Source organism: Hemibagrus wyckioides, linkage group LG28 (assembly GCF_019097595.1).
Source record: "Hemibagrus wyckioides isolate EC202008001 linkage group LG28, SWU_Hwy_1.0, whole genome shotgun sequence".
Classification (NCBI taxonomy): domain Eukaryota; kingdom Metazoa; phylum Chordata; class Actinopteri; order Siluriformes; family Bagridae; genus Hemibagrus; species Hemibagrus wyckioides.
The window spans coordinates 19,334,406-19,362,109 of record NC_080737.1 but is presented as its reverse complement, the minus strand read 5'-3'; the positions used below and the strand labels follow the sequence as shown (position 1 = coordinate 19,362,109).

At 40.3% G+C, this 27,704-nt stretch overlaps 1 protein-coding gene across 12 annotated transcripts; it reads right to left on the bottom strand.

Moving 5' to 3' along the window:
- Window positions 1-541: 541 nt before the first annotated feature.
- nup214 (nucleoporin 214) lies at window positions 542-26,322 on the bottom strand. 12 transcript variants are annotated; one of them, XR_009203899.1, is made up of 38 exons: window positions 26,141-26,322; window positions 25,360-25,555; window positions 24,939-25,090; window positions 24,664-24,862; window positions 23,627-23,697; window positions 23,469-23,532; window positions 23,187-23,290; window positions 22,989-23,095; window positions 22,823-22,889; window positions 21,755-21,881; window positions 21,170-21,328; window positions 20,284-20,725; window positions 19,790-19,938; window positions 19,597-19,697; window positions 19,196-19,276; window positions 18,920-19,069; window positions 18,471-18,629; window positions 18,158-18,261; window positions 17,490-17,675; window positions 17,314-17,399; window positions 16,649-16,732; window positions 16,262-16,528; window positions 15,984-16,166; window positions 15,388-15,511; window positions 13,723-13,789; window positions 11,157-11,247; window positions 10,954-11,029; window positions 10,801-10,871; window positions 9,746-10,651; window positions 9,111-9,617; window positions 8,887-8,954; window positions 8,565-8,730; window positions 7,464-7,613; window positions 6,166-6,337; window positions 3,657-3,802; window positions 3,067-3,149; window positions 1,891-1,928; window positions 542-1,683 (listed from the first exon to the last, which is right to left on the bottom strand). XR_009203899.1 is itself a non-coding variant. In XM_058382958.1 (37 exons), the coding sequence occupies exons 1-36, from the start codon at window positions 26,171-26,173 to the stop codon at window positions 1,891-1,893; spliced, it is 5,853 nt and encodes a 1,950-aa protein (XP_058238941.1). In that variant the 5' UTR covers window positions 26,174-26,322; the 3' UTR covers window positions 542-1,683. The 12 variants fall into 12 exon arrangements, 8 of the variants coding, with proteins under 8 accessions (XP_058238941.1, XP_058238940.1, XP_058238934.1 ...); XR_009203897.1 differs by having other exon boundaries at window positions 1,895-1,928; XR_009203898.1 differs by having other exon boundaries at window positions 3,072-3,149.
- Between the last annotated feature and the right edge of the window lie 1,382 nt (window positions 26,323-27,704).

The window sequence follows — 27,704 nt, the reverse complement described above, 5'->3', positions numbered from 1 at the left end:
ATGTCTTGGTATGAAGCTGAAGCATTAAGAGCCCAACCCCTGAAAAACACCACCTGAACGCAATGATTCTGAGGAGTGTCCCAATACTTTTGGCAATATAGCGTATATTTTGGTTATTAATCTCATTTAGTCCCATATGCCCCCGCCCCTCGATAGTATATTAATTATTTACATGCTTATTTTCTAAACTACACAGAATCCAGTTCATCATTTGGGTCTAATTCCTTTTTTTTAAATAAAAGACAGACAGATATTTTCAGTGAAGCTGTTAAATGTCTATAAAGCTGTTCAGCGTAGGTCAGCGAGTGGGAAAGATTATTAAAGCGTTAATCACAAGCATTTACCTGACAATTAAACACCAAACACTTCAAACGTTGCCTAAACAAACTTTTGATTAAACACTATTCACTAACTTTTATATATATTTAAAAAAAACAACAGAAAAGGAAAAAAGAGAGGACTAGAAATAGTTTTATTAACCCGTTTTATTTTTTTAAACCAAATTCAAACCCATATAAAACGAAACAGAAGAAAGCACACATCTCTTTCATTTGATTTTATTTGAAGTTCGTCTTATCGCAGTGACGCAGGACGTTAAATTCAATTCATCATTTATTCACAACTCGCGCCGAGTACAAAACAAAACCCTTTTCATTTCACAAGCCTCACAAATCTTCATGAAAACACAACACTGCATGAGGAAGCCAGTCATGTCTCTGATGGCTCAGACCCGGTGTCTTTACCCTGTAACCAATCCCCTGGAAACAACCAAAAGTTCACCAACACACCAGCACTTTTTAATGAAGGACTTTAGGTTTTTGGTGATTGAAGATGTTCTAATGTGTCTCAGATGTTGGTGTTAAGAGGCTTTGGGGGAATAAAGAATGTTGGCCGTTTGTGTATTTTCATGGGGAATAAAGGCATTTACTGGCTTTCAGAGATAGTGTTGTTTTTGTTAGTAGTAGTTACTTGGCCGTTGGTGGTGTTTGGTGTTGGCTTAATGGAGAAGATACTTTTTGATGGTGTTTCCATGGGGATGGTTGGTGTTTAAAGGAAATGTTGGTGTTTCTAAGCCTTAAAATGGATAATGTTGGCTTTTTGTGGTATGTTTCTGGAGAATGTTGGTGTTTCAATATGTTCCAATGGAGAATGTTGGTGTTTAATGTTTTTTTTAAAGGAAATGTTGGTGTTTCTTAGCCTTTCAATGGAGAATGTTGGCTTTTTGTGGTATGTTTCTGGAGAATGTTGGTGTTTGATGGTGTTTAAATGAAGATAGTTGGTGTTTGCAGGTCTGTTGAGTTTTGGTTACATTTTCATTGGAATTGTTGGAGTATGATGGCCTTCAACGGAGAACAAGGTGGGTTTAAAGGTGTTTTAACGAAGAATAATGTTTTTTAAGGAGAACCCTGGTGTATGAAGATGATCTAACAGAGGTGTTTATTCAACTGTAAACGTTGGTGTTTTCATGAAAAAGTAGTCGGAGTTGGAGAAAGTCAGAGTTGTTCCAGGCTTTGTTAAAGATTCTGGTGCTCTAAGGATGAACACGGGGTTTTATCATGATTGAGATTTCAGAGCGTGACTTTAGAGAGATCCTTGTTTCCAAAAATGCTAATTACAGAGTGTGAGAAGAGCAGAGCTTCCAGCTACTAGCTTCTCCAACCGGCAAACGTCTGGGAAGATGACCTAGAACATAAACACATTACAAAACAAAAGAAATATTAAATTTCTATGACTCTTTGAGAGGAATCTTCCCTGAAGAATCTAGCCATAAATATAACTGGAAATTAGTAATAAGACCAAAAACATTCACATTTAAAGTCATTTTCATCGCTCTGAGTAAAACTGTGCTTATAATATGAACAGAGAATAAATATAAACTGGAATACTGACTTACTGGTTGGTATTCGTGTTCACGAAGCCCCCGAAACCTTAAAAAAATAAATAAATAAATAAATAAAAATAAAAATAAATACCAGATTTTTTTTTGTACTTTGAATACATTTTGTATACTTTTTGCATATGTGGAATATTTAATGTATATTTTATATTTCATTTATATTTTTGAATAAATTTTTATTTATAGATTATTTCATTTATATTTCATTTTTTATATTTATTTTTCTTGTTATCTGAAGCAGCAAAATAAATTTCTTTGGGATTAATAAAGTTCTATTTTATCTTGTCTTGACATCACTTGTGCAAATGAGTAAACACACACACACACACGTGTATACAACAAAACAAAAACAATGTGTCCCAGCAGTGAGAAGTGGCAGATAATTAATTACAGTGTACGCGGTTAAATTAGTAACATGTCCCACATTCACCTCGACTCGACATCAGCTTCTGCCTCGCCAACACGCTACAGCTCGAGAAAGCGCCAGTATTTGCGGTAAAAACGACGGGTTGTTTGTAGCAGCGTGTAATTACTGAAAAGTTTTTAGAATGTTCTCCTCTCCCTGTCTCATTTGCAGTGTCTGAAGCCACACAAACTTATCCCATTAGATTTGGTGTTTCTTTACTGATGGGTTGAATGTTTCATGGTGTTTTCGTGGATAATGTTGGGGTTTCGTGGTGTTTTATGGAAAACCCTAGTCTTTGATGAGGTACTAATGATACAAGTCACTATAGATGGTGGTTGGTGGTAATATTTAAATGTTGTTGCTGTTCTTTTGGCTGCTCCCTGTTTAGGGGTGACCACAGCGGATCATTTGGCACAGGTTTTACGCCGGATGCCCTTCCTGATGTAACCCTCCCATTTAATCCAGGCTTTGGACCGGCACCGAGAGTTAACTCTTCAGTGGCTGGGTTAGCACCCTGCTCTGGAATCGAACCCAGGCTACAATAATGAGAGCGTGGGATCCTACCACTGGACCACCAGGAGGCTTTGGTGGTAATATTTTATAGTGTTTAAAAAAAAGTTGTTGATTGTTGGTCATCGTTAATCCTTATGGAAAACCCTGGACATTGATAGATGGGAAAAATTTGTGTTTATTGGTCTTCGCTGGTGATTGGTGGATTGATGTGCAGTGATATTAATGAATATTTAGCTTTAATTGTTCACACTTTACTGATAAATGAGCCTCTTCATCCTGTCGTCTAATCTGTGCAGCTTGGTGTTAATATAGCAGCTTAGAACTTTCTCACAGCTGAAAAACAAACACAGGGGCATGAGAGACAAAGCGCTTCCTCTGGTGATGTTTATTTCAAACTGATGGAGAAAAGCAGTGAGGGTTGACGAGCTTTTTTCTGAGCAATTGGCCCATTCCTCTGGCTCGACTTCCCCAATCGTTCCCTTCGGTATAATAACGCACAACAGGAGGGCGTAAATGCTGCAGCTCAGACAAATTCATCTATAAAATCTTTCACATTAGCATTAATGTCTGTACGGCTGCTCGAAAGGAAACTCATGATCTGTAAATTTACACAGATCAGGAGTTCAGAGAGAGAGAGAGAGAGAGAGAGAGAGAGAGAGAGAGAGAGAGAGAGAGAGAGGGGATGAGGAATGATAACGGCTCCCTGGCTGGGAAAGAGATAGTAGAATCACTTACACGCTAAACTGAAAAACGTTTGGCCCTCATCACTTCAGGGTTAAATCTATCAACTGTAGCATGACTGCTGGGTGTGAAAGAGGTGACGTGTGGGTGTGAACTCACCTCCGGAAGAACCGAAGCCCGAGAAGCCGCCGCCGCCGCTCTGGCCTCCGAATCCCGGAGTCTGCTGAGCCAAACTGCCGAATGTTGGTGCGGTGTTCTGACTGGCCAGACTGCCAAAGGTGGGGCCGCTGGGTGGAGACGCAAAACTGCAAATATGGAGGGTAAAATAAAAGGAGAGAGAAATGTTGATAGGTATTACAAAAGATGAATATTTTCTTTTCTCATCAATGAAACTAGCAGGCAACATTTTACTGCTACAACATGAGAGGCTTCTATATACTCTGTTTAAATGATTAAAGCCAAAGACTGACAGGAAAACACTAAATAAATAAATAAGCTCAATCTCAAAACAAAGATTGTTTTATTCGTGAGTGTTTGTCTCAAACATATAGTAATATTTTAAACAATAAGATTCTTATCTTAGGGGTGGAGTCTTAGACACATAAAGCAAAAAAACAAAAACAAAAAACAATCCCACAAAATTAAAACAGGAAGTAGAAATAAATCAGAAATAAATGTCGTGTGGAATAAAACTCAGAACCACAGCCTGATACACTGAAGTGTGTGTGTGTTGTGTGTGTGTAATCTGAAACAGGTGCATGGTCTTGGGATTATCTGTCCATAATCTGACCCTGCACCGCTTCACCAGCTTCATGTGGAGCGCCGGAATGCCGAGGAGAGCCGGAGCACAGGAGAATAATCCCTTATTATAATCTATTATTATTCCCAGATAATCTCACAGCATGAGAGTTTCCCCATGAACAGAAATAAAACTGATTATTTATTTATTTATTTTTTTTTTACAGAATCTAATCAGATGAGAGAAATGAAAAAATAAAATGTTAAATCAGTGAACATGAATCATGTGCACCGCCCACCCCATCATAAGAGGATCAACCTTTTTAATACAGTAGATTTGATTGACCTCACCATTTGGCCTGGTCCAAAAACAATTAATACGCTTAAAATCTGATAGATAGATAGATAGATAGATAAATAAATAAATAAATAAATAAATAAATAGGCAAATATAAAGCTTAAAACCTTAGCAACTCTGAAAAGCCATAAAATCAAACAGACTCTCGTATTTAACCTCACCTTAGACTAAAAGATTTTGTTTTCTTTATGTTCGGTTGCAGATGCATTACACAAGGCTCTTTAATTCCTCTAAAGTGTAAAGTATTGGCACCCTCGTCTTTCAGCGTGCTGTTAATAACAAATTTAAGTTCTTTTGACCATTATCGAGTTATCCTATTAGACAGTGTTTGAATTTCTGAACCTCACACCTTCTGAAAGCTCTGTTTTGAGTGTCGCTCACACACGTGAGGGGAAGGTGAACTATATTTGCGCCATTAGAGAGCGAAAGGTGTGAGCATATAAAAGGAGAGATGCGTGGGATCCTTTCAAAACAGTTACTCTGAATGCCTGAGAGGTCACGACACCATGAGACGACTCCAGAGAGTCTGGTGGAGAAGCGCTCCACTCACATGTCCGAACGTCAGAACCGCTGCACTGAACTGGTAAAGCTCCAGTGCTGCTCACTGTCCTTTAATGGGTGGAAGGAAAACGGGGGAAGAAGGGGGTGGTGGTTTGAGGGCCGAAATACATTATGCAGAGCAACAGATGGGCTTTAGTCTGTAACACTACACTTACAGAGTGACCTGCAGGGTGATTCTATAGAGTAGGGGAGGATGGGAGGATGGATAAGAATAAAAAAGATGGATGGGAGAGAAGGAGGGTTTAAATGGATGTAAGGAACAAATGGATGGACGGACAGGATAAAAGAACGGATAGACTGAAGAAAATGGAGAAAATGGATGATGTATGAAAAGAATGGATGAATTGAAAAGATGAAAAAAAAGACTAAATGGATGGATGGATGGGTAGAAGGATGGGAACGAACAGATGCCATAATAAATGGAAGGATTAAAAAAAATAGATGGATGGGTTAAGAATGGATTCAAAGATTGAAAGAATAAATGGATGTATGGACTCAAAGAACGGATGGATGGAAAGATTAAAAGAAAGAGTAATTGATGCATGGTGAGAAATGGAAGAACAGATGGCTGGAGAGAGGCAGACGTACAGATTAAACGAACGGACAAAAGCAACTGATCGACTGAAATGGAGAGATGGAGAGAATACTTGGTAGGAAAGAAGGGATAGAAGGAAGAAAGAAAAGGAATAAAAAAAAGATGGATGGAAAGAAGAGAAGTTAGGAAAAGATGGAAAGGAGCTTGACATGTCTGCAGATTTGGCCAAAGACAGAAAAATAAATATTAAAACAGACATATGAATAAAGAAGGAAAATAAAAAAAGAAGAGAAATATTATTGCACCATGATTCAGCACCTCAAACCCTGACCTCGTCTGGATTCAGCACCTCAAACCCTGACCTCGTCTGGATTCAGCACCTCAAACCCTGACCTCGTCTGGATTCAGCACCCGGGTTTTATTGTGTTATGTGTTACTGTTGTGTCTCAGTAATATGTGTGAGGTGAGCTCCGTACCCGAATCCTCCGACGCTGGCCGCTGACGTTCCCTCCCCAAACACTTTCCCCGTGCTGGGGCCCAGAGGACTGGTGAAGGTCGGAGCCGAGCCGAACGTAGCCTGACCTCCAAACGCTGGAGATCCTCCAAACGAAGGAGGACTTCCGAAGACCGGAGGGCTTCCAAACCCACCTTCAGCAAACAAAATAAAACCAACATCATGAAGATTCAGCCTTCATAAATATGACAGTTTATTTACTATACGTTTATTTATTTACTTTAACCATTTATTTAATTATTTATAAGAAGGCTAATGCAGTCGATTCTAATCATTCTAATGGTCGATAATAATTGATTACTCAAAAAAATATAATTAATGCAAATATTCCTGCAGGCCACATTTCACAAAAAGAGTAAAACTTTCGAGAAGCTTTTAGTAATTTTTGTTTAATTACATTTTTGAATATAAAAACACAGTCAACGTAACAGCTTTAAGCTTAATATTACACATTATAAATAAGATATACATACATATATTATAAATATAAATAATAAGCAGAATTTTTTAGCAACTGAAATCAGTTTTTGGATTATAATTTATATTATATATATTTTTTGGATTTATAATCTTTTAGCACTAACTAACATTTCGCACCCTGCTGTCCCTGAGCTACTCATGGCTATTAAATACACGCTCATGTGAACTTTAGCTTCAGATAACACTCTAATCACAGAGAGAGAGAGAGGGGGGGGGGCGAGTGCTGGAGCCGGTGTTATATAGAAGGCGTTCCCATGGCTGTGTATTGATCTGTAACTCCACTCGTTGTAGACAGAAAGCCAGGCTGCACTCTGAAATTACAGCCGTCCTCCGCTCGCACCACGCTGAATAATTGATCAAGCTTGTGGAATCGAATTACGCTCTCTCTGGATCAGCGCCATTAACAGCAAAAAAATGAGACTCTCCCATAATTACGCGTGACAGATGATGTGGATTTATAACGTGCAGCGGCACAGGATGGATCTCGCTCCCGGATTCTCTAAATAAATCATTGAATACATCAGTTATACGGACTGAATACAGGAGCGTCACTTTTGTCTTTGCATCTTATTTTGATTGTTCCATATTCTGAAAATAATCGAGTCGAAGCGGAAATGTATACAAACCTTTAGATAGTGTGTATTGTGGAAACGGACTGCTTAGTAAATGATTTAAAACTTTGTTCATTTATGATAAAGAGATGCAGCTTGAAGCATGGAGCTGTGAACAACGTGAAAAACAATAAAACATCATGTCGGCTGTCCGGCCCCTGAACTGTACCTGATTTAGCGGGAGAGGAGAAGGAGCCGAAGCCTTGAGCAGCTACAGAACCTCCTCCAGCGCTGAACGTCCCACTGGCCTTCTGATCTCCAAACGTCGAATTTCCAAACCCGAACGCCTTCGCACCACTGTTCCCAAATAAGCTGCCACCTGGAAAAATGAAAATATAATAAAATTACATATATATATATATATATATATAAATAAATAATAAAAATCATCACATAAAAGCACTTTTTATCTATTTAGAGTTACATTTGGTGTTTGTAGAGCACCCACATAAGTTCCTGCTCGTACTCATTCACACACAAAAATTTAGATGTAAGAAAGAAAAATCGATCCTACAGCTCATCATGTTAGAGAGCCCATTGATCATGCTGAGGATGTCAGAAAGTGATTGTTTACAAAGCACTGACACTGAAGACTCCTTCCATAAACGTCCATGTGAATAAGCTGTTACTATAGAAATGGTATCAGGCAGGTGGATCAGAATCGGAATCGGGCTGAAATCTGAACTCGGCTTTACAGGTTATAGCGGTTCTAAACTCCAGCATGCTGAAGAGCACGACTGCGACAGCGTGAACGCTATTCTGAGTAACGGTGCCTCCCCTCACGTCACCTCCCATCTAACCCTCTGCAGCTGAGCTAGGAGAACATCCACACTTTATCTAGCACATACCAAAGCAGCTATTTATTCCTCCACACATTAACTGTGTGTGAACAGTGTTTCTATCTGTACACCAGGTAAGCTGTCAGAGCTGACGTGATGATGACGAGAACATCAGAGTGTGTTCCAGTTAGAGGTGAGCACCAAACATCAGGTATAGATTTACTACAGACTGGCAGCAAAACAGTGCTGCATTAAACCAAAGAAAACTTTCATAAAGACAAACACTACAGACTGTATTCTTTGTACAAGAATAAAGCACTATTTTATCTGGAGAAGTGGCAGCTCAGTGGACCTGGGATTTAATCTCACAACCTTCTGATTAGTACCACATCCCCACATCATTCATCAACGTGTCAATATTGTTTTGTTGCATTGTTTTCTAGTCTCTTGATCAAATTATGGTTTCTGGCTCTAGAGCACAGAACCCTCACCTGTTTGATTGGTTTGACCGAAAGCACTGGTGTTAGTGGATCCGAACGGGTTTTTGTTGGCAGCGTCCTCGCTCGGCTTGCCTCCCAAACCACTGAAAAATCCTCCGCCAGAAGAGCTGGAGGAGCTGGGGGCCCCAGAACCAAACAAACTGCCACTGGATGATGGCTATTGAGAGAAAAAGACGGAGATTCAGAGAATAGAAAATAATGACTGGATGCCATTTTACACCATGAGATTAAACACAGACCACAAACTACTGGATAAAGACTGACAAAAAGCACAAAATTACACCACTTTATTTCGAATTATCGACCACTTTACCTGGCCAAAGACGCTGTTGGTGCTCGGCTGCTGACCAAACACTGACGAAGAAGAGGTGCTGCCGAACGCTGTTAGAGCCGGAGGAGAAGCAAGAAACAACAATAAGGCACTCATCTACTAAGATGATTAATCTAAGTGAATCCAGTGCAGTTGTTGGTAGATTGCTGCGGTGTAAAAGGAATAAATCCTTTTAATTCAGTTTTAATGCATTATGAGGCTCTTACCTGCAGGCTGTCCAAAGCTAAACCCAGAAGATGTGGTCACTGTGGCCGTGTTCCCTCCAAATAACGATCCATGTCCAAACACTGAGGTGCTGCTGCTCTGCCCGAAAGCAGGCGCGCTGCTCTGCCCGAAGATGCTCGTCCCAGTGTTCGCTCCAGAACTGGTACTGCTCGACCCGAACGAGAAGGAGCTGGCACTAGTGGAGCTACTTGACCCAAACAGCCCTCCTCCTCCTCCACTTCCTCCTCCGCTGCTGGATGCCGGAGCAGGAGCCGTGGTCGGTGCCGGTGTCTGTCCGAACCCGCCCACGGACCCACCCCCAAATGCAAACTGGCCAAAATTGAAGCTGCTGGCCGAGGGAAATCCTGATGATGTAGACTGTCCGAAAACCGGTTTTCCAAAAGTGGAAGCGGTGGAAGTGGTGCCGAATCCTGAAGATCCGAATGCAGGGTTGGAGGAGGTGCTGACCGCCTGAGAGAACACTGAAGTTGGCGCAGGCATGCTGACAGCTAGATAATGACCAAAGAAAATTAATAATAAATTTAAACAATAATATTTAAATATTTTGCATACTTATTAAAATGTGAGCACAATCTCAGTGAATTGGGTGTAAATGTGAGGGGTGGAGATGCTCTACCTGCTGTACTGATGACCGGGGTGAAGACGGTGACTGATAACGTCGTACTGTTGCTGCTGACAGTTGGCTGGGTGAAGATGGAGCCTGGAGTGGTGGAGGGTGGAGCTGGAGCTGCTGGTTCTGCTGCTGGTGGTTGTTGTTGTTGTTCTATAGTAACCGTAGAAGCAGGTGTCGTTTCCTGGACGGGTTTCGACGCTGTTACAGGCACCGTCTCAGCCAGAGATGGCGTAGATGTGGGTGTGGCCTCTGGAACAGGTGTGGTCTGGGTCGCCGGAGTTTCCGGCTCTTCGTGCTTGGGTTGGGAAGGTGGAGGTTCTTCTGTGACAGACGCTGGAGACGGAGTGGATGTAGAGATAGCAGAAGCTTCGGCGCTCGGTTCTGAAGAAGGTTCTTCAGGTGTAGTGGTAGAAACCGACTCGGGTGGAGGAGAAGGTTCAGGTTCAGTAGGTTTCTCAGGGACGGCGGGCGTTTCCTGAGGAAGAGGAGCTGCGAGCAGAGAGCTGAAGGATGGGATGGATGCAGATGAAGCAGGCGCAAATAAGAACTTTTTGCTGGTCATGGATGACGCTGCGCTTTCAGGGGGCTTAAATATTCCCGGATTTTGAGCTGCCTCCAGTGTAGTCCCGCCGGACTCCGAGTTGTTGCCAGTGGCGGCAGGTTTCGGAGCGTTTCCGAACGTGAACGTCATCCCAGGACCTGTGCTTGGTGGCTTGAAGGTGAAGGTTGAACTGGGCTTAGGAGATTCTTTAACCTCGTCTCCCTGGCCAACTCTGAGACCGAGGAAAGGGCCGAGAGAATCTTCTTGAGCTCTGGGAACCTGGAACGGGGGAATGGTAGAGCTTTTGCCCGGTTCATTCATCAAGCTCTGTGCAGGTTTCTGGGGGATTTTACCCACCTGGGTCACACCTTGAAGGGTCAAAAATGGAGGATGGGGAAAAAAAGAAACAGAGATTAAAAGTTGGATTTTTACCTAGCTGGATGGATTTTTAGCTGTCAAAGTAAGAAAAATAACCATTTTAGTTAAAGTTCCAGGTGATATAAGGTCAGATATTTACTTTGAGAAGAGCTCGCTCCTTGGGGTTGTGATGACGTGGTGCTCAGGCTAAAGGGGAATCCTGCAGGTGATCTGCAATTAACTTGTGGACGTTAATTATTAGGTAAAAACAGAGATTAAGATTTCAGTTCATGATCAGTAAATACACACTCACACTCCTTTGTTGATCTGCTGTTCCATAGATGAAGGTAAGCTGAACGGTGCAGCAGTGTCAGGTTTGGGTAAATGACCTAAACACACACACAGGCACTTTTATAAACACCATTACGACTAATAATATTAATAAAGATCTAAACAATTATCTAACAGTTCATTAAAAAATGCGATATTGGGAATTGAAAAAGTGAGAATTCTTACTGAACACAAAACTGGGTTGGGCCGGAGCGCTCTCTGAGACCGGGGGATGAACCGTTACTGCATTCTGGGTGGGGTTCTGAACAGAATGGGGCTAAAATATAGAAAAACAAAAAAATTAATATTATATATATATATACACACACACACACACATTGCTATGACCTATATGAACTAATCCTGTGTATGAATACATTTTCACCATAAGTGTAGTTATATATTTCAATATTCTTGAATATAAAAAGAGGCTCATATGCAAGTGTGTGATAAATAATTCAACGAATGAAACTCTGGGACCTGACTGTGTTATAGATAGAATTTTATCCTCATCTGAAAATAAAACAAAGCACCAGACATGACCTTTGAGTGACCCTCTGTGTTTTAATGAGCTGAGTGAAAACACACCCTCATCATTAAAGTAATATAAGTTCTCATAATTGAGATGCACGAAGCAGATAAAGAGCAATAATCAATGTAAAGATAAATAAAGTTTCCAGCCGTGTTCAATCACATCAGATGCCCCAAACTGTTATTGTACTAAAATAAAACTGAATTTAAAAAAACCCAAAAAACATCCAAGTTATTTTCGTATGCTAATGAGGCAGGAGGAGCTCAGAAAGTCACGCGACACTTCCGCGTGTCCTAATTAGCTTATCATGACGACGGATTCTCAGATGAGGCTGAAATGTAAGAAAACCTTCACAGATTCAGTGACACAGAGGCATGTAGCTGCTTATCAAACCCACTACAACAAAAGTAGAATACACACACAGTGTGCTCTATGATGCGTATTTTGTGTTAATGTGCTGCTCTATAGTGTTTATCAGCTTGAATGCAATAATTAAAGTGTAAAATAATCAAGTTTGTGCATGGAGCTACTAGCTTTGTTTGTGTATTGATTTAATGTTTTCAACTAAGTATCAAACTTTTACTCACCGAGTTTGTGCTTTCTTGGGAAATGTCCGACATATCGTCTTTCTGACCGCACGCTTTTACGGTCATGTGACCCGAATATATTTGCATTCATGATGGTGGTTGGGCGAGATATTCAAATAAATGAGCTTGGTCCTTTTTAGGTGTGTGTGTGTGTGTGTTATTGTTTTAGATTAAAATTACACATCAGAAAAACTTTTTAATGTCCTGACACTCATATCTGACTATAACAAATTGATGAATTAGCATATCACTTCTTTTTTTTCACCCTGGTGTCTTTTTACTCCCACTGTGAGACGGAGGACACTGCTAATGCAGCTCCAGGTAAAATACACAGGGTTGATTTTTGTGTGTAAAAGGAAACAAAGAAAGGAGAATAAACATGACTGGATAAGGATAAATTCCTTTTTTTGAGAAAGGTATCCAAACGAGGTGTAATTTAACACTATGACCCTTTCAAATTCCAGATTGTGATTGGTCAGAAGGCACTGATTAATTTCATGAATCTTAAATTAATGTGCTCTACACTACCAGCTGGTTCACAGGGACTCGTACCGTGGACGCTCTGATTAAAAAAAAAAAAAAACGTGTAATGATGATATGATGAAGTACTCTGTTTAGCATTCATGGAAGGAGTCTCTAGCTTCAGCAATCAGGCAGATTTTGATACGCTATATTGCCAAAAGTTTTGGGACACCCCTCCATATCATTTGAGTTCAGGGGTTGGACTCGGCCCCTTAGTTCCAGTGAAAGGAACTCTTAATGCTTCAACTTCATACCAAGACATTTTGGACCATTTTATGCTCTTTGTGGGAACAGTTTGGGGATGACCCCTTCCTGTTCCAACATGACTGCACACCAGTGACCAAATCAAGGTCCATAAAGACATGGATGAGTGAGTTTGGTGTGGAGGAACTTGACTGGCCTGCACAGAGTCCTGACCTCTGTGACTGCGAGCCAGACCAAAAGTGGGCCGTCTGCCTTTCCATGCACATGAATGTAATATGGAGTTGAACCACCCTTTTGCAGCTATAACAGCTTCAACTCTTCTGGGAAGGCTTTCCACAAGGTTTAGGAGTGTGTTTATGGGAATTTTTGACCATTCCTCTAGAAGTGCATTTATGAGGTCAGGCACTGATGTTGGACGAGAAGGTCTGGCTCACAGTCTCCGCTCTAATTCATCCCAAAGGTGTTCTATGGGTTTGAGGTCAGGACTCCGTGCAGTCCAGTCAAGAACAGGAAGGGGTCATCCCCAAACTGTTCCCACAAAGAGCATAAAATTTTCCAAAATGTCTTGGTATGAAGCCGAAGCCTTAAGAGTTCCTTTCACTGGAACTAAGGGGCCGAGCGCAACACCTGAATTCATATGATATGGAGGGGTGTCCCAATACTTTTGGTAATATAGTGTATTTTTTTAGAGGAGATTATTCATGAATAAAAAGTATACATGTTATGTATCATATAAACAATCAATTTCAGGGTGGAAAAAGTAATGCTTGATGAAAAGCTTCATCACACCACAGTGTTGTTGATTGTTTTACTATAACTAACCTGTTTATAGTATAACAAAGTAATGCAAATTATAAAGGAAGAAAATGCGCACACACACACACACAATCACAAACACAGTACTCACTTTTTTGGCTTCGACGGTTGCCAAAACCTGCTGAAATGTTTGATCTGCAGATGAAGCCATGGAGGCGCTGCAGGACAGAAAGAGTCAGAAAGATGGGAAAACAATCAATGACTGATTTTTTTCTCGTTTACTCACATCCAGAGCAGAAAATCACACAGAGTTAGACAGGAATGGACCGCTGCTACACTCTAGAGCCAAAGGTTTGTTGTTTCATCATCAGCTCCACTCTTCTGAGACGGTTTTCCACTACATGTTGTGGGGATTAGTGACTATTCAGCTACAAGATCATTAGTGAGATCAGACTCCGACGTTGGGATGTTGAGGAGACTCCAGGTCCAGATCTTCCCAAAGGGTGGTCAATGGGGTTGAGTCTGAGTCAGGGCTCTGTGCAGGACACTGCAGTTCTTCCACTTTCTCCAACCTTCACCTCTACACCAGGTCTTCATGGAGCTGCTGTGTGTCAGGGTTCGAGTTCCAGTGAAGGGATGCAAGGACATACTACACAACTGTGTGCTTCAGACTTTGTTTTAATAGTTAAAGGAAGAAGCAGATATAGGAGTGATGATCAGAATGCACATACTTTTGGCCAAACGGTGTATATAAAAGCTTCGTGACGATGGATGTGTATTAAGTAGTCCACGTATAAATTTTGTGATCCAGTCCACAGATTATCACTGAAGCGGATCATTTACTTACACAGCAAAAAAAAGGTGAACAGTCACACTGGCAGAAAAATCCACGTAGTCAAGATGAAACTCTGCCTCAGCACACTTTAATATTCTGCTCCTTACACCATTCTCTGCCCTTTTCCTCCCACAGTGTCAGTGTTCGTTTTGTGTACTCGTCAAAAACCCTGAATAATAATGGAGCAGGACGTAAACAGATTTCTGCTTATAGAGAAACAGCCCTCGAGGGGTTTCCATCTGAATATTCAACACATCAGCACAGAGAGAGAGAGAGAGAGACAGAGAGAGACATAGAGACAGAGCAAGAGAGAGAGACAGACAGATAGCACAGATAGAGCAAGAAAAAGAAAGTGAAAGAGAAAGAAAGGGAGAACGAGTGAGAGAAGAGAGAGAGAGAGAGAGAGAGAGAGAGAGAGGGGAACTCTACTGACCCCTAATGACGAACTCAAGCAACATGGGTCATTTGGTCAAGTTCAACAAACACAACATGATCTATATTCACTGTAGCTTGTTCTTTTTAAATATTATAAAAAATAAATCAGTGTGTGCGTGTCTGTCTGTGTGTGTGTTTTAACCTTCCTTGTCAGTATGTGTCTCTGTGCTGCTTACTGAGGCTGAATTATTATGGCTAACACATCACTCCACTGATCGATGTACACAGGGCAGAGAGGACACCAAGGGACATTACAGACTGCACACACACACACTCTCTCTCTTTCTCTCTCTCACACACTTCTGCTGCATCATGTGCAGATTTTTTCCCTCGTATAGCATCACTAAAAACACACACACTCACACAAAACTACAAGCTTGTGCACTATGTGTCTGACACAGAGTATTATCATTCCAGAAAGCTCATTAGAATATCGGGCCACGCCCACTCACACAGCTCTCAGCACTTCTTGTGTAAGATTAGGAGTTTATGTCTTCATTAATTTTATTACTTTATAGTAGAAAAGGCAAATCTGCTGCAACTGACCGGTGGAGAGAGGTTACTGACCTGGGGTCAGTGGAAACAGGCATGTTGGCTCCGTTATCCTTCAGCTCCTGTACGTTCACAACTTGAGGCACGTTCTTCAGCGTGAGTTCAGTCAGATTTGTCACTGCAACACAATTCATATTTATTACTCTCAACACCACACCCCCAGTGCATTCTGGGTATTCGGTGTAGCCTGCAGGGTTTCTGGAGTGCTCTAGATATCTTCACTAACTGCTTTCTTTAATATGTATAATTTATTCAAATTTATTTCAAGGTCAATTTTAGTGTTATTTTAGTTTATTTAGCTTATTGGTTAAATGATTTATAGACAAATATACTTAAATTTCTTCTTAAACATTTCTTTTACGATATCCTATGATTTAAACATAAGTATTTTTTAATAATCATTTATTTTAGTTCATTTTGTAGTTATTTAATGCAGTTTATTTAAAGGAAAAAATAAATAATGTTACATTTATTGTATGATAAAAAAAAAGTTTATTTTTATGGTAAAAACATCTCTTTTAGGTTATCTTATAATAAAAAATATTTTATATTTTATAGCTGGGAAAGAGGAAGAGAATTATTTTTCATACTTGGTTTCTGACTGTTCATGTGTCGGTTTAAAGCGGCTCTTCCTGCAGCCTGAGCAGGGGGCAGTGTGGTGGGTGTGGTCTTCTCTAGAGACGTGGCCTTTTCTGGAGGAGGAGGTCCGTGTGTCACTGTCTTGGTAGCCAGTGCCGTGCTGTCGGCGCTGTCCATGTTTATCTTGGGGACTGCTTCAAAAATATATAATATAAATATTTTTAAAAAAGAGTGAGATTTGGTTGTAACAAAAAAATGTTTCCCTGCAGTCACTGTCATCATGTCTTACCGCGAGGTCCAGCGCTCATCACTGGCCACTGCGTTGCTCCAGGGAACATCGGCGGGGAGTCGATGATGGATCGAGGCAGGATGGACGAAGTGCGCACTACAGTGGGGTGTCTCGGAAGGTTCGGGACAGGCAGAGGCACTTCCACTTCCTCCGGCACAGGCAGCGGGTCATCACACTCCGGAGGCTGATACAGAGACGAGGTGGAGCTCACGTCGTCCAGATCCTCAAAGTATTTGGGGGACAGGAAAGCTGATCTCGATAAGTTACCTTAAAAAAAAAAAAAAAAAAAAAGATAGCATGACACTTATTATTAGCTTATCTCATTTCTGTGGTGAAATGAGTTTATATATATATATATAAAATTCTCATTGTTGTGGACGGTGATACCTGGAGCTGTGGATCGTACAGGTGGAGTCTGACGCTTGGACAGGAAGTTCCTCAGCTGAGATTGCTTCACTGGAGTCATCTTAGCTGGAGACAACATGTTTATACAGCAAGAGACAGAGACGTCAGTAAAATCTCTCACCTTGATACCTCTTGTTCTTCCTATGTTTGCACCTTTCCTACATTTTTTCAACTGTTTCCTTTGCATTCGCTTTAAAAAAGAAGCAAAGTGCTGCCAAAGGTCCACAAGCTAGTGTAGAAGTAAAGGTCGCTGCAAATATTATATAGTACTATTGCCATTTTTATGCAAATCTGCAGCAGGTTTGGAACAAATAAGAACCACCACCTTTACAGACATGAGCACATGGGCACACACTAGAAATTAAATAATACACAGTATGCATGCATTCAGCAAAAATGAATATTAACAGTGCTTTAAAATTTGAAAGTGAATAATTAAGGGATCATCTAGAAAGTGCAGGAAAAGATTCACCGCCAGCTAATTTGTCTAATGATGAGTATAAAAGGTTTTAAAAAGGATAAGAGGATGTTTTTATTCACTAAATACTCATCAAATTACATTCAACAGATTTTTTACTGCTTTAAAACTAAACATCTACGTAGAAAATACCATTCATCTGTTTGTAAGTTATGATTAAAGAACTTACATGGAGATTTGGAAGAAGCTTTGGGCGTCGTATCCAGACTCGCCTTCAACAAGGCGTTTTTCAGACTCTCCAGCTCGCTATCCAAACTACAACACACACACACACACCTTTACATGGGCACTAGGGTCGAATAAAAGGAGGTAGGGCTGAATTAGGTGTGGCGTAGAGGCCTTTACCCCTGAGAGGATGATGAAGGTGCTGGTGAGGAGGTAGAGGAGAGCTGGCTGGAGGTTTTGTTGTAGAGTCTCAGGCTCTGCAGGTCTCTCACCAGATGCTCCAGCTTCTGTTTCTGCTGGTTGATGATGTCCATGTTGTTGGCCAGAGCTGTGTAAAGAGCCTCTCGCTCAGGGATTATCATGTGTCTGAAAACAGAGCAAATTAATAGAGTTTTGAATACACAGTACAACACTAGTAAACACAATACTACTGAATCATAGAGAGGGTTTTTAACAAATGGCCAAAATACAGTGTTTTCTTTTTTTTTCAAAAATAAATAAATAAATTTAGTTAATAAAATAAATTTAAAAGATTTATAAAATAAATTTAATAGATTTTTAAAACAAAATAAATGTAATAGACATTTATTCATGAATTACAAATCTGTGAATTAGTTTTAACTTCTTTTCAGAGTATATATAACTTTTATATAATGTTATACTGCTTTGATGGTAGTTTTTTGTAAAGTCTAATCTCCAAGACTGGATTCAGCAAAATCAAACGCTGACCCATTTGTGATTCCTGAATGTTCGAATTCGTACATACTGTACAAAATTATCACTTCTGTTTCCTGCTTTATATAGAAGTGAATTAGATTTTTATTTTTAGAGGATTAAGGAGCACATACCTCTGCTTTCTCTTCTTCTCCAGATGTTTTTCCCACTCCAGGTCTAACACATCATTAACGTCCTCCACGGTAAACTTGACGTACTGGTACAACCTGCGGATCTCCTGTTTACACGAACACTTACCCTTTACAACACTGACACTGTGATTATCCATACATTAAACCAGACTGCAAAGGCTTCTGGGTAATATCTGAAGCTTATCCTGAGACCTACAAGAAGTTAGTATTTAATAATATATTCATATTTAACAATGAATATCACTGAGGTGTCTGCTGCTACTGTGTGTGTGTGTGTGTGAGTAGTGGCTTCAACCTTGAGCTGGCTCTCTCTGCGTGGGTCCAGCGGTTTCTTGTAGAGGAGCTGGAGGTAGCCTTTGTCTCGGTTTAGTTCTCTCTGAGCTCGAGCTTCTTCTGCTCCAGCGAACCCCTCCAGCAGCGTTGTCTTCAGAGTGCTGATATCACCATGCATGGACTGACACCAAAACAAAGAGCGTGTTGGGTTAAAAAGCTGAAACCTTACTACTGTGGCATTTTAAATACACTATCAGATTTATTTATAAAATTTGTTAAAATCGTTGTCTTGATAAAGTCATTTTCTTCTTGTATTTTTCTGATTTATATTAAACAATTTGCATTGAAGTGAGCAAACCTGCCCCACCGGTCATTTCGGATTTATTTTGGTACTGCATGTTTGTATGTGTTGAGCTGCACTCAGGCTCTACACTGTGCTTTTTTATTTTTTGTTGCATTATTTAAACGCACCTCCGTGGTCTCCTTGATCTCCAGTGTGAACCTCTGCAGGTCTTCACTCTCTTTGCGTAGCTCCCTCATCTCATCTGAGCTCCCTACACAGAAATCTGCTGCCTTCACACGTGCCTTCAGCTCGTCCAGCTCCTTTTTGAAATGAGAGGTCTGTGGAGAAGAAACAGTATAATAAAACATCTTATATATAGTACAAAAAAATCTTCCCTTCCTATGGATTTACATATTCGGATTAGATCATTGTTAATAAAAGGCGTGTCCTGGTCTTGGACTCACTTCTTCCTGTATTCCAACCATCACTGGATCGGAGTCTTTCGTCTGCTGGAGCTGTTTCTCCACAAATTTCACAGAAGAAAGCTTCGAGACAGAAAGAGAAAGTGTACATTATATATTTAAAATACTTTTACACACTGTGGTGTGTGAAATGAATGTGACTAGACAAGCTTATTAGTGGCTTTAAATACCATTTTTTTTGCTACACACATAAAGCACAAGGGCTAAACTGCTGATCTGAACAATAAACCCTTTATATGAGATTGTTTAATGTTCTTCATTTGTTCTTGAAGTTTCATCAGCTCTGGGACACTGAGTGATTAATCCAGGATGACTAATGAGTGTGTGTGTGTGTGTGTGTGTGTGTGTGTGTGTGTGTGTAGGTATAAGTAAAGTGTGTGAACCTGTGTTGAAGGGGGAGCAGATGAGGCGGCTGGAGCTGGAGTAGTTTTCTGCACTGCAGCAGATGGAGCGTTGTTCTGAGCAGGGGCAGGGCGTGTCACTACTTACACACACACACACACACAATTACTGCTGAATGAATTTCATTTTCTGGAGGCGTGCATGTATGTGAAATGGACTGAACCACTTGTGTACCTGTGGGGGGTGCAGCAGGTTTGTTGATGTTGAACACAGGTTTGGGTTGACCACTCAATTCTGGAGCTGCTGCTGGTTTGGGAGTGGAGGTGAAGGAGAAGGGTTGGGTAGATGGAGCTGGTGGGTTGGGCGTCTCTGCTGCTAGAAACCTAAACACACACACACACACACATTTGTGTACATTAAAAGAATAACACAATGACACTAACTGCACCTGTATCTGTTCAGTGTCACAAATATCTGTATGTATTCAGATAATATCCCAAAGTGGGTGTGGCATAACCACAGGATGTTTATTTGTTGCCCTCTATAGGTAGAAAGCAGGAAGTGATGTGTATGATGGTTCTACTTTAACTGTGTTTATTTAAAATCAGATTACAGAAATTGATATTTAGATTCTGGGTGAGAATCTGCTGAAGCAAACCACGAATGCTAAAATAGTTGATTACATTTAGGGCAATAATACCATCTGTGAAAGAAAGACCTCCTCTCACCTGTCATTGAGGTTGACCCGAACGTTAGGTGTGGCCAGCTCCGTTCCACCCTTCAGCAGGGTGACAGGAGAAGCTGTAGCCGTAGGCACGTGCCCTAATGCGCCGGTGCCCTCCGTCAGGGGTTTAATGCTGATAGCGCCGCTAAAGGCAGGGACAGAGGGCGCCTCACTTGCAGGTTTAGGAGGTGCGAAGGAGAAGCCTGATGCAGAGGGAAAGATCGAAGAAGTGGAAGAAGCAGCACTGAAGGAGAAGAGGGAGGAAGCGGAGGGAAGATTGAATGAAAGACCCGAGGAGGAAGAGGCTGCTGGAGCTGCTGGAGCAGCAGGAGGAGCAGCAGGAGGGGCAGAAGAAGAGGCAGGTGTAATGGAGGGCATTTGGAATGGCGAGAAGACAGGAGGAGGTGGTTTGGAAGTGGCAGGAGCCTGAGGTGGAGGCAGGGACTCTGAAATGAAAGAAACCAACAAAATTGATCTTATATTTTTATTTGTCCAAGAAATTTCACTACTGTTTAATTTAACTGAAAAAAAAACACTATTGGCTACTTTTAAGAAACATTTTGAACAAATAAAGGAAAAAAACAATACTCAAAATAGACATTTTAACATTTACACTGAATTCCTAAACCAGTTTTTTGGAAATGACCCAAAAGATCACAAGAATCTGATTAAAAGTCAATCACAATTAAAAATATGGCATTTTCTAGGCTACTTAGGAATTTTAAAATTTGCTATTAGGATTTGAACGAATGAGAATACAAAAAATTGCAATGCAAATTTTTATAACACTTTATATCAACACACACAAAGCAACTTTACAGAAACTCTATCTGTAACTCTATAGACTTTATCTGTCATTTAATTATTTGTATTGATTTATTTTTCCTCACTCTGTAAAGGCGGTCTCTCTCCGTTCTGAGGCAGGCTGCCGGCAGACATGACCAGCTGCTTAACACCCGGGTTCAGGTTGATGAGGGAGAACGGACACAGCACTCCATCGGTCGAGAGGATCAGCAGTGTGGGAGCCGGTGGGAGCTTCTTCTCATCAGCTGTGAAGTGTTAAAAATTTTTAAAAAAAATTAAAATCAGAGTTTTGAGGTCATTAAGGGTCACGATGTGAAATGAATTCAATGTACGGATGGAGCAAAGAGCCAGCATCAGACTACTGCACAAAAAGTAGGACCTAACATTAAAAATACATCTCCTACAGCAGTTAGACTACAGCAGCGTCGGAGATGGGGGTGAGTTGGAGCTCGAGATTTGCATTGCAGTTTCCTGCTATTCAAATGAGGCAGACGGACGAGGACAGAAGTCTAGAAAGGATCGTGAGTCTTTCTGAGATTAGGATTAATCATCCTCCTGTTGTTTCTGAATTCATTTAAAACACACTGCTGTTTATACAGAAAGTCTCGCTACATGAACTTTCTCTCTTTTTCTGCTCCAGTTCAGGGCATGTTCCAGACTCCAGTGCTTACATATGTGTATCTCGCCCTGACTGGTGTAGTCGATGGCCACTCCCACAGGAAGCGTGTCGTCGTTGTTCAGAGTGACAGGAAGTTCTCCTCGGCTCGCGTCCTCCAGTAACCACAGCTCCCAGTTTGTCTGTGTGAAAACAGAATCAGGAGGATGTCAGAGATAAAGTGATGATGCACATCATTTATTTGGTATATTATTAATTAACATGCGGTTGTAGATCAAGTGGTTAAGACTCTGGTTTGTCGACTGGAAGATCAGGGTTCAAGCCCCAGCACCACCAAGCTGCCACCGTTGGGCCCTTAAGCAAGGCCCCTAACCCACTCTGCTCCAGGGGCACCGCACATTACTTATCTCATTTAAATCTCTGTATTTAATATTTTTTGTTATACTTTATTTTATTATAGGTTATTTGTTTTTTTGTTATATTTTATTGTTATATTTTGTACCATTAGTATTTTATTATTGTATTTATTTAATAATATTATATTAATTATTATATACTATTATTCTCATTTTATTTATTACTTGTGCTTGTGGATACTGGTGGAAGTTGTAAATTTCCCATTGGGATGAATAAAGTATCTGTCTGTCTGTCTGTCTGTCTGTCTGACCCTGTGCTCTGACCCCAAACCCCAAGGATGGGATATACAAATAAAGGCTACTTACTTGCTTCATTGACAGAGACTGATGTCAGCATGAGGATGTTTCAAGAGGGGTTTAAATAAAGTGAACATGAATTGCTCTGTCATAAATTATTTATATTTTTTGAACAAACAAATATATCTGTATAACTGTCCCTGTAAAATACTCTTCTTCCTTGGAGATTGTTTTTTGGCTCATTTAGATTTTATTTAGGATTAATTTATATATCCTATGTAGGATTTTTACAGTGGTGAAAAAGCTCATGTCATGCTAATCTTAGCTTCACTTTTAGCCTGGAGCACTTTACTTTGTTCCTCTGACTCCTTATTTATTACAAAATCTGACTTCTATTAGATTCTGATTTATTGTGCACACACTGTTCAATAAAAAGACCTTTCCAGGATCAGTTAAACATGCTCTGTTACCTTGTCCTCCTGTTTAGCGATAATGTTGACTTCGATGGAGGCAGCTGAGGCAGCGAGGATCAGATCCCTGTGACGAGGGGACAAAAAAAAAAAGAGAAGAAGTCAGGATTAATCCTCTCTTATCTTTGTGTGTGAACTCTCATTTCATTCTCATGCTCCGTCTCACCAGTCCTCGATATGGTTCAGGAAGTAATGATGCTGTCTCTCGGTGCATGAGCCGAACACGATGTCGCTGAAGTTCAGGAACTTGTCCTCTTTCTTCTCGTCTTTCTTCTGCACAAACAAAACAGGACACGGGTTTAGATCGAGTTCGGTGCTTAGCACTGTGTAAATACTCGTTTAAAGAAAAAAGAGAGAGTCTCACAGGAAGTGACACCATGACGAGCTCGGGCGGAGTCTCAAGAGAGCCGTCGGCCGCCGCATACACCACGGCGAAGTTGTAGGTGCTTAACCATAACACGTCCAACACTGAGGAAGGAAAAAACCACACGATATCAGACACCACACCTACATTTTAGTTAATACATTAAATAATAAATCATCAGTTTCATCACAGCTTCTGGTCTACAGCCACATCCTAACACCACCACATGAACACGGCTTTACAGAAAACAAGAGTATAACACCATCCATCGTTAAACTTTACCTTTAACGGGATTGTCTGCGGTGTAGAAACTCGGACAAGGGATCACCTTCTTCTGCTGCAGATCCTGGAGAAAAAAAAAAAAGAAAAATACGGTCGAAGATGAAGAACCCTGTAGGAACGTTAGTGATGTAAAGGAAAGGGATTAATGAGACACTTACGGGAGTGTACTGAACCACGGTGGCGTCCTGTTTCCCAGCAGCAACCTGCTTTCCTTTAGGACTCCAGCAAACTACACAGCAGGAAACACACCGTTTATCACATTAATAGACTTTTACTCCTCACTCAGGTGTCTTCTTCAGGTTTAGGCTGATTTATATCCAACAGAAAAATGTGCTATTCATACGAAAAATATTTAGGGCGCATTTTACGATTTGAATCAGTTTATAGACAGTCATAGCACATTAATTACAAGTCATTAATTATTTTAAAATACCTAAATAAAACATCTAAAAAAAAAGACTATATAATATTGGTATCACAATGTTTCATGTTTCTATTCATCATTTAGAAACCATCTGAAAGAAGCTAATGTAAAAATTCTGAATTTTTTCCCACATTTTAAAAAGAATCAGGGTTTATTTTTGCTGATGTTAAATAAAGCACCATCTAATCATTTTTACTGCATCACTGAGAAATTATTGATCACAAACCTTATATAAATCATGATCGATAAAACGACTAAGAAATCGTTACATACACTACATTTCCAAAAGTATTGAACTCTTAATGCTTCAGCTTCATACCAAGACATTTTGGACAATTTCATGCTCTTTGTGGGAACAGTTTGGGGATGACCCCTTCCTGTTCCAACATTACTGCAGACCAGTGACCAAAGCAAGGTCCATAAAGACATGGATGAGTGAGTTTGGTGTGGAGGAACTTGACTGTCCTGCACAGAGTCCTGACCTCAACCCCATAGAACACCATTGGGATGAATTAGAGTGGAGACTGTGAGCCAGACCTTCTCGTCCAACATCAGTGCCTGACCTCACAAATGTGCTTCTAGAAGAATGGTCAAAAATTCCAATAAACACACTCCTAAACCTTGTGGAAAGCCTTCCCAGAAGAGTTGAGGCTCTTATAGCTGCAAAGGGCAGGACAACTCCATATTACATTCATGTGCATGGAAAGGCAGACGTCCCAAAACTTTTGGCAATACGGTGTATTCCAGACGAGCTGGAGCGTGAAACCTTACCACAGGTGATGCCGACGGAAGCAGGAAGTTGAGCGACGGGTACAATTTTGTCCATCACGTCCAGCACCATCATACTGCCATCTGAAAGACAAGCTGAGACTCTGAACGCCTCGACCGGACTCCATTTTAGATCCTGCACCAGGGTGTCTGGCTGGGAGTCCGCTTTAAAGGACGCGAAGGGACGTTTGTCCTGTCGGGTCTGCGAGAGGAAAAAAATGTTAGATGTTTACAGCAGAGGAACGTGCTGGTGAGACTTTTTTTTGGTAGAAGCTTACCTTGTTGAAGAAGGTGCGGACGTCATAGAAGTCTAGAGTGAGACCAGTTTCCTCGCTAGCGCCACACACTGACAGGGTGAGTTCATCGCTGCTGAGGGCCAAGTGGTGCATGGGGAGGTCGACGGTCAGCGCCTGGCACTCCACACCCTCCACTGCAGGACACCAGATTAAGACATCAGCAAATCATCATTATGTGCCATGTCAAGAAGACAGACCGTACAATACACTACAATACAGTCGTGCCTTAGAAGCTCCGCCCACAAGCCTTACACATTCTGTTCACTTTTCCGGCCACAACCTACAGGATCGTGAAGTCTGTAATCTGATTGGCTGCTCGCGCTTCCATTCTTTCCTGCTCTGGGTTTCAGTATCATCTTCTTTAAAGGTCATCACAGTGGTTATTATTTCCCCCACATCTTACCTATCTCGTTAGTGTTTCCGCTGACCTTCCCTGCAGTGATGATGTCATCGGTCAAAAACACCTTGAGCGCTCTGCCCTGGCCGACGAATGTCACGCCAAATTTGTTCGAGATGGCGAGAAGACTGGAGCGCTCCCTGGGCAAATCATCAGGAGAGTCGAAGACACGGATTTTCTTCATCTGCCGGAACTGAAAATCCTGATGGAAAGATAAATATAAATAATTTAACCATTTAATAGATAATTAATTAAGATCATTATCTAAAAACCTCTTTGAAACTATACACGTTCATATATACAAAAATCACATTTTTCATCTAGTGGCACTCACACTCTTGACAGGTTCGAAGAACCGATCAAGGAGTCGATTCTTTGAACCGACTCCTTCGATCAGATATTAAAAATATATTGATTAATTTCAATATTAATAAAAAAAAATACAGAAAATCTTTTTTAAGAGGAAATAAAACATATTTGTGGTTTATTACAAACGAATATTCATGTGGAGTGGTAGTAATTTTAGTTATTTGATATGAACATAAAAAAGTAAAGTTAATTCTGGTTAGCTTCAATGCCAGCTTGCTAACACACAACGGAACAACTTTTTGTCTTTTGTTTTTTAATTCAGCGCTTTTATTAATATTAAAATCCAACGCTAGAATAGAATGTTTACTCAGTTATGGCGGTTAGCAAAGTTAGCTAACAGAACTTTGAAGCTCACTAGCTGATTAGCTACGATAGCATAATGCTAGCTTAGCGGAGAAGCTACATCGCTTTCTTTTACCTTCATTTCCCTCTCGGGAGTGTCGTCCCCCATTCTGTCCGCTTGCTGTTATTTGTCCAGGCAAATTATTATTATATTTTTAAAATGTTTTGATCAGCGCAATTATATTTGGATCAAAACTAGCAAGCCCCACGCGCAGTTTGTTTATTCCATTGCGCGAGAATAGAAACTGAATCGCGCGCACCGTGTATATGGAACCTCAAGAGGGTCAAACTCCCCCATTAACTAAATGCACGTCAGTTATAAATCGTTCTTGGAATTTCACCTAGAAAATATAAACAATGACAGTATTTTTTTTTAAAGAATTACAAAAATCTTGTAGTACCATAATCTTGTAGTATTAGTAGTTATAATAATAATTTAGGTCATGCTAGTCATGATACAAATCTAAAAAATTATTTTATAAAATAAATTATGATTCGTTATGAATCAACAAATTATGCAAAAACATCATATTTTATGTACTTTATTTTTAAATATTTGGTGTATGTTATATCTTCTTCCTTTGAAGAACATTTATTTCCTCTTGTACGAGTTAAAAACGTTTATACAACTCTTGCGTTAACAGTGACCTCATTGGCTTTCCAAAGTCGTGGGAACGAAAGCCAATTTTCCAAAATAAAAGTTGTTTGCGTTATTTTAGTGGTTCAGCAACACGAATTTCCCTTTTTTTTTCAAAACAAAAGTCTCAGCACAATTTCTAGTTAAAGTAATAGAACATGAACATTAATGAGATTGATGTTCATCAATCCCCCCCCACAATATCTTTATTTAGAGAACTATACACTTATTAAAAAATATATATTTCAAACAAGGAGATTTTTTAAAAAATTGTAAAAATCTTGAAGTTTTGTTGAAGTTGTTTGTTTACATCTTTGTGTACTCAGATTGCTGGCATTTTCTAAGATAATTATAAACGAATTATAACCATGTATAAGCACGTTTTAGGACTACAGTTTATAAAATGTATTTAAAATAGTCTGTTTTCTGCTGCGAATAATCTGGTCTAGTGACAGCAGACTGATTGTAGAAGCAGAGCAGATGGATGAAGATAAAGGAATAACCTATGTTTATTCATAATTCTATAATGATATGGATCTATAGTGAATAAACAGCCATAATCCAACCGTTGTGTCGGCATGGTGATGTGAAACGAGCTCCTCGAAGGAAAACATGAATTATTTAAAGACAAGTGGACAAGCATCTGGTGAAATAAGGAATTTTATTAGAAAGCAAACATTTCAGTATTGCATTTGTAAATGAATCAGTGAGTCAAACCCCGTTCCGACGGAGGAATTGAATCCGAACGGAAATTTCGCGTTGAATCAGAGTCTTTAAAAGACGTAAACAACAGTCTCATCTTTCTGAAGTGTGATTCTTTATCTCAGTTCAGTGATATCATTGTATTAGACATAAACTTGAAGAATCTCAGTCATCTGTGTAGAGGAAGATGTTCCCGAGCTGCTCTGCTCTGTATCCTGGGATCGGCTGGACCCCAGAAAACACAGAGGGACAGAGAGAGAGAATCACCAGTAAAAGCTGAAGCAAAGCAGCGAAAGGTTTA